The following is a 6,861-nucleotide window of genomic DNA, read 5'->3' as shown; positions in this document are numbered from 1 at the left end:
CACCGACATCTTCATCGCCGTTGCTGTCTCCCATGATGAGGAGGGAGTAGTTCTCCCCCGAGGCTGAGGGCTCTACCGGTAGCTATGTGGTTCATCTCTCTCTCCCATGGTGTGATCTTTATGTGATCATGAGCTTTGTTTTAAAAAATTCCTTGTGATGGAGGAGGCATCACACAATGTTTTAAAAAATGGTGTGTGATGCACCATTTTGTTTTCATGATATCGGGTTCATTTTTTTGCATATAGATGTACACTTCCATAGTTCCATGGTAAATAACATGGCCAAAGAGAGTTTCCAACGTCTTTAAAAATTTATTTTTCATTTTCAAAGTGCTAAAGATATGGTTTTATTTGAAAGCAAACATAAACAATATACTACAAAATACATCATTCTAACTTTTCTTTAAAGAACTAGACCATGTTGGATGGATAATGTGGATCTCCATCTGCAGAAAGTCCGTTCCCTATGTGAACTCCAGCTTTCACCGGATGCGGAACTCTCGTTTTGTAAAGATCTCCTTGACTATTATAAATTTTGAAAACTCCGTATCAACGCTCACGCATTTAAATGACTTTAAGCCAATCAATCGAGCACGATTTTGCTTAAGAAGGATGTGTGATATAGTAGGCAATCACACACAGTTTTCACACTGAAATGGTCTGTCGATGCACCAATAAGTCTTATGATAATGGATCTACTTTTATTTTGCATAGAGGTGTATATTGCCATGGCTGCATTTGTGTTAAGCCACTTTTAAACTTCTCTAAAAAAAACCTTTTTTTATTCTACATTTGTTATACTTCATTCAAAACCCCTCTTTTTTCCTATTAGATAAACACAAATTATCCATTTTCTAGAACACATAGTTGTCCATCTAAAAAAAAACAGAAGTATTATCTACAAAAATGCTAGTACTAGTATCACCCATTAGCTATCCCTAGCCCACAAAGCTGCAAATATAGCACGCCACCATCCCCAACCACTCGCAGGGTCTTTCCCTGTGATCATGTTGGCAATCTTAAAACCATCTCTGAATTTGACAACCATCTCTGAATCCATGAAATTCCACAGCCAGCTTCCCAGTGACCTTGGGCTCAGGTATATAGTGGCGAAGTTGTCGCTGGCATCGCCACATATACCGACAAGTCACGGAGAAAGTTGAATCATTCTATTCATTCTCTCTACTTTCCACGGTCAGAGTGATTACCCAAAATCATATGAGATCTCAAGGAGATTGTTGTTAGTATATATATTGCACAGGAATTACTGGGAAGGAAACATTCTAGATGCAAATCGCTTGAGACATCAAAGAAGAAGAAGAAGAAGAAAACGCATATATAGAACTAAGCATAACCAATGATATATTTGTTGATGTTGTCTCCGGCCGGCCAGCAAGACACATTCATGATATGCATTATGCAGTACGATGCTACACCTTCGACGTTTCCTCAAGACCTCAACAACGACAACAACGAACAGTGACGGCAACATTACAATCTTTTCTTGAAAAAAAAACGAGATTGGAAATGAGCTACTCAATATCTGGCATGCCTTGAGCCGGCGCGCCGGCGAAGGACAGTTCAAGGATCTCCGGCAGGGCAGGGCGCCAGACGTCGTGCCGGCACATCGGGCACGTCGCCTTGGAGATCCACTCGGAAATACACCGGCGGTGGAACGCGTGCTCGCAGCCCGTCATCTGCGCGGCGGACTCTCGCTCCAGTCCATCGAGGCAGATCCCACAGTCCTTCTCTCCGAACGCCGTTGACGCCAGCCGCCACTCTTTGCACGCCATCAGGAGACCCCGCTCGTCGTGTATCACCCGACGGTGCACCCCCATATGGAAGCAGAAGGTGAAGCCGGTGCCCCGGCCCGCCGCACCCACGATCTCCGGCACCACATCCTCGGGCACGACGGCGTTCCACTCATCCTCCCTGAGGCGCAGCGACCGGATCTGTGGGAGCACCGCCAGCATCCCGCGCAGGGCGCCGCGGCAGACAGCGGCGCTCCGGAGCGGGGCGGGGTCAGCGACGAGGAACGTCGTCGTGCTGGCCCCGAAGGATTCCATATCCGATTCGTGAGGCCGGTAGGCACCAAGCCTCCAGAACTGGATGGAAGCCGTCACGTAGCACACCACGCGCACCGCAAATTGGCCGGCGGGGGCGGCCTCCTCCTTGAAGCAGATCGTTGTCACGTTGATGCGGCGCTGGATTGGGGGAGCTGTGGTGGCGCGCCGTGATCTATTGGCCGCCATATTGGCCGCGTTGCCTTGCTTGGTCACTCCGTGGCTGCTATATATAGCTCTGGCGGCTGGCGCGAACTACCGGCGTCGCGCTGGAAATTCGAAATTTGGTCCGAACGCGATGCGCCAATTCGTTCAACCGTTCACATACACGCGGATGGGCTATGGCCTGAACTTGGCGTACTAAGATTTAAGGATTTTCACTCGGCCCATCTTCGGCTTATAAGCACAGGCCAGATGGGCTAGGCCCGTGTACTGTTGTTCTAAACTGTTGATGACTTAAATGATACTCCCGCCATTCCTTAATATAACCCATATAGTTTTTGGCACCTCTACTAATGAATGCACATTGAGAAAAAAATCATACCAGTTTTTGTGGAGATTACCACCGAACAATTGAAGAGAAAATAGAGAACTTTGCATAAGATAAGAAAACATAAACTAATTTCTTAAAAAACTATCGAGACAAATGGTGCAACACAATACGGCTTATATTCTGGATTTTTTTCTCAAAAAACTATATGACCTATATCTAGGAATTGAGGGAGTAAGATGTGGGATCCTGAGATGCCACAACCAACTGATCGATCACCTCCAACAAAAAAGGAGGTCACCACCGCCACCGGGCCAGGATCCCCGGCATTCTAATGCTATGGGCCTAGCCCAGGAGAACATCCGGGCAACATCGTCAGAGACGGTGAACTACCGGGACCTGAACACCCATACCCGAGACCGCTCTCGTTGCCACCCCTAGGCGACCGGGGCGTCCCCTCCTCCCCAGCCAACTCTCGCTGCCTCCCCCTCCTCCCCTACCGCCGCCGGCGCGAGCTGCCGGGCAAAGCCTGCGCGGTGCCGGCGGCGGCAGAGCTCCTCTTCTCTGCGTGCTTGGAGGCCCGACAGGGCGGCCCCTTCCTCGCAGCGTTGAAGAGCGGCGGCACTGACTCCGGCTGAGGTCGCGGACGGCGAAGCGTGTGGTCGCGGCGGCGCCTCTTCGCCCGTCGTCGCGCCTCTGGCCGTCCTCCTCCCGCGCATCAGGCGGGCCCATTGGGGCGGGTCACGGCTTCATGGTGGGGGGCGCTGCGGCATCGGTTTCCGGCCGGTGCTGTGTGGGCTTTATCCGGCGGCCACGGTGCTGCTCTGGCCGCCGTCGGCCATGGGCTTGAGCCTTAGGGTTCCAGCCAGATCTAGGTTTGTGGGCCCAGATCTGGGCCTGGCAGGGCCTGGCTGGATTTCCCTTCTACTGTGATGGGCGATGAAGCCCTCGAATGCGGGGGTGGCCACATTCGCGAATCTGGCATCATTGTAGCCCGTCGGTGTCGGTGTCTTCCTGGTTCTTGCAGAGGGATCTCGACACTCAGACGCTGCACTGGGCGACGTCCTGGCCGCTTTTTCTGGGATGGGTTCCTAAGCTGGCGCATGCTCGCAGGGGTAGGTAGCATGTTCTGTACTGCAACCGCTCGTGCGACTGCGGTCTTTCCCTCCGATCTACTTGGGTCGCGCTGCCGCAGGTGTTGGCATGCTGGGGATGGTGTGTCCAACGTGGTGCCACCAATACAATGTCGAGCGACGTCTCGTTCCGGGTCTGGTCGGGCTTGGCCTACCAGCTTTTGCGCCCTTCTTGTGGGTGAATTTAGTTGGGGCTAGGTTTTAGTGTGGCTTGGGTTGGAGGTGCGGTAGCGATTCTATTATGTTCGTTGTGCGTCCTCGCGATGACGTCCAGATTTTGACCCGATGGGATCTAGGCTAAAACTACGCATGGCCTTGCCATTGCCGGTGACGGCGTCACTTATCAGGTGTCGTTCCCTTGTTGAAGGTGTCCCGATGTTGATCCTCCATATCAATTTGATGGATTTTGTCCCTCCGCCTCAACCTGCTAATCTTGGTGGCCCCGCTTCGGTCAAGCCTCTTTTGTAGTGTCTTGTGGATCACCCTTTGACCTCTCGTTGGTCTCCCAGTCCTCTACCTCGTCAGCCTGGCTGCTTATACACGGCCTTGACTCGGTAGCTGACGGCACGCCTAGTGCCTTGGGGGGCTTTGCTAGGTCGGCGTCTAGTTGTAGTCTTGGCCGATGTGCCTATCCCAATGCCATTGGAAGATGTTGTGCTTCTGGTATGGACCTAACCCGAGCTCGGGGGGTGGCGGTTCAGGGTCTGGGTGAAAGCTTTGCAGGACCTCGGTCTCTGCCGATGACGATGACGCATTCGGGCGCCATGCACCTTCTTGGAGGTGTCGCCACAAGACCCCCTCTCCTTTGGATCCTCAAGTTCTGCTATGCTGTTGGCCCGTCGTCGAGTCCCCCTTGAGCCGATGTGTTGTTGTGTAGGAGGTTTGTTGGCGTGGTCTAGAACGTGCTCGCTCCGGTGCAACAGAAGACAGGGCTCCCTCAACCTGGCGCTTGGTCGTCCTCTGTGTTGTCTTTTGTTGTTAGTTTTTGGTTTGCGTTTTGAGTGTGTGTTGGTGTAACTCCTGGCCGGTTGATGGATTCGTTAATTAAAGTTGGGATCATTTCGAGCCTTCCGTCTAAAAAAAGACAGCGAGCTACAACATGTGATGTGAAGATCGCGGCTCGTCTGAGCATATGACTACATGTACCCTGCCACTGCCTCACGCTGCCTTCCGCCGCGAGATCGTCTAGCCATCCTCACTGCTACCACCCATACCATTGCCGCATGGAGGGCCTAAGTGAACGCCGCCACTGAGACCTAAATAACGGTCGAGGAAAAGCACCGCCACGCCACACAGGCTTTGCCTGACGATGCCCCTGGCGGCGGCAATTGGAGGAGAGGTGCTAGGAGGAGGGTTTTGAGGAGTCGGCGGTAGGCACAAACCTGCTGCATAGGGGTGGTTGATGGGTCAAGGAGGGTGAGCACCGGTAACCAAAGCTACATGCAAGACCTATATCGATCGCCTGTTTTGAGGAGTCGGCGGTGGGTTTTGAGGAGTCGGCGGTGGGCACAAACCTGCTGCATAGGGGTGGTTAGGGAGCGGGTGACCCGTATGCCACAAACCCAAACATTCCATTAAAAATTGTGACTGATGCACCAAAAATAAATTCATAATAATGGGTCCATTATTCGCACAACGGTGTACATTGCCATGGCAAACAACATTAGTACCAAATTGAGCTTCCATGTTTTGTATATAAAAATCATTCTACATTTTCTATGTGCCAAAAATAGGGTTTTATGTGAAGCAAACATAAACAAAATGGTGCAAAATGGTACCACTATAGAATATTTTTTTTAACCATATTGGATCGATAACGCCCACTTATTAGGAATTTGTAGGCTTTTTTTATCTATAGTAACCTGCTTTGACTTTATGCCGATTTCAACCGAATAAGTTTTTAAAAAGAAATCCGTGTGATGCAGGAGGCAATCACACAAGGTTTTAAAACAAAAATGGTGTGTGATGCACCAAATTTGTTTTTCATGATATCGGGTTCATTTTTTTTTTGCATATAGGTTTATAATTCCATAGTTCCATGGTAAACAACATCTACAAAGAGAGTTACCAACTTCTTAAAATAATTATTTTCCATTTTCTAAGTGCCAAATATAGTGTTCTATTAGAAAGCAAACATAAACAATATAGTGCAAAATGACATCACTCTTTTTATTAAAAAAAACTAGACCATGTTGGATGGACTCGATCTTCATCTGCAGAAACTCCCTTCCCTATGTGACTCCAGCCTTCACCGGAGGAATTCTCGTTTTGTAAAGATCTCCTTTGCTAGTATAAATTTGTAAGCTTTCTATCAACCCTCACCCATTTAAATGATTTTATGCCAATCAATCGAACATGTTTTCACTTAAGAAGGATGTGTCATGTTGTAGGCAGTCACACACAATTTAACACTAAAATGGTGTGTGATGCACCAAAAAAATAAGTTTTATGATAATGGATCCATATTTTTTTCATAGAGGTGTATATTTCCATGGCTGCACTTTTATGTTCACCGACTTTTAAACTTCTCTTAAGAAAACCCTTTTTATTCAAGCATTTGTTATACTTTTTTTCAGAACCCCTCTTTTTTCCTATTACACAAACACAAATTATCCATTTTCTAGAGCACATAGAATATCCATCTAGAACAACAGAAGATTATCAACAAAAATGCTAACAAGTAGCTAACCCTAGCGCACAAAGCTGCAATATAGCACGATCTTTCCCATTGATCATGTTGGCAGTCTTACAACCATCTCTGAATCCCCAGCGGAAGGAACAAGGAAGCTAAGCGAGCAGCCTAGGAGCTTCACGACGGTGCTCCCACCCGATCGGGCGGTGCATAGATACCTTCTCGTATTCCAAGATCGTCCCTTGGGTCTGGCTGTCCACTTTGTTCTCCTCCGTCGACTTCTACGTCTTGCACGCCATCAGATCGGAGTGTGGCTGTCTGGTTGTGCAGGATTCCATCGGCGTTGCATGGTCAGAGTGATTCCCCAAAATCATATGAGACCTCAAGGAGCTTCCCCATATTGGAAATTGCACAAAATTACTGGGATCGAAACATTGTAGATGCAAATTGGTTGACACTAAAGAAGAAGAAAAAAAACACGCATAGAGCTAAGCATGTAGCCAGTGATATATTTGATATTGTCTCCGGCCGGCCGGCAAGATA

The 6,861-nt window shown here is 48.9% G+C and overlaps 1 protein-coding gene across 1 annotated transcript; it reads right to left on the bottom strand.

Moving 5' to 3' along the window:
• Window positions 1–1,532: 1,532 nt before the first annotated feature.
• LOC127340312 (uncharacterized) lies at window positions 1,533–2,252 on the bottom strand. Its single transcript, XM_071827644.1, has one exon. It carries the CDS (start codon window positions 2,250–2,252, stop codon window positions 1,533–1,535), a length of 720 nt encoding a protein of 239 aa, XP_071683745.1.
• Window positions 2,253–6,861: the final 4,609 nt, after the last annotated feature.

Source organism: Lolium perenne, chromosome 3 (genome assembly GCF_019359855.2).
Source record: "Lolium perenne isolate Kyuss_39 chromosome 3, Kyuss_2.0, whole genome shotgun sequence".
In the NCBI taxonomy this organism is placed as follows: domain Eukaryota; kingdom Viridiplantae; phylum Streptophyta; class Magnoliopsida; order Poales; family Poaceae; genus Lolium; species Lolium perenne.
This window is presented reverse-complemented; position numbering and strand designations above follow the sequence as displayed.

Excerpts from the sequence above, each read along its gene's own strand:
- LOC127340312 (XM_071827644.1), bottom strand. The coding sequence starts at position 2,252 with ATGGCGGCCAATAGATCACGGCGCGCCACCACAGCTCCCCCAATCCAG.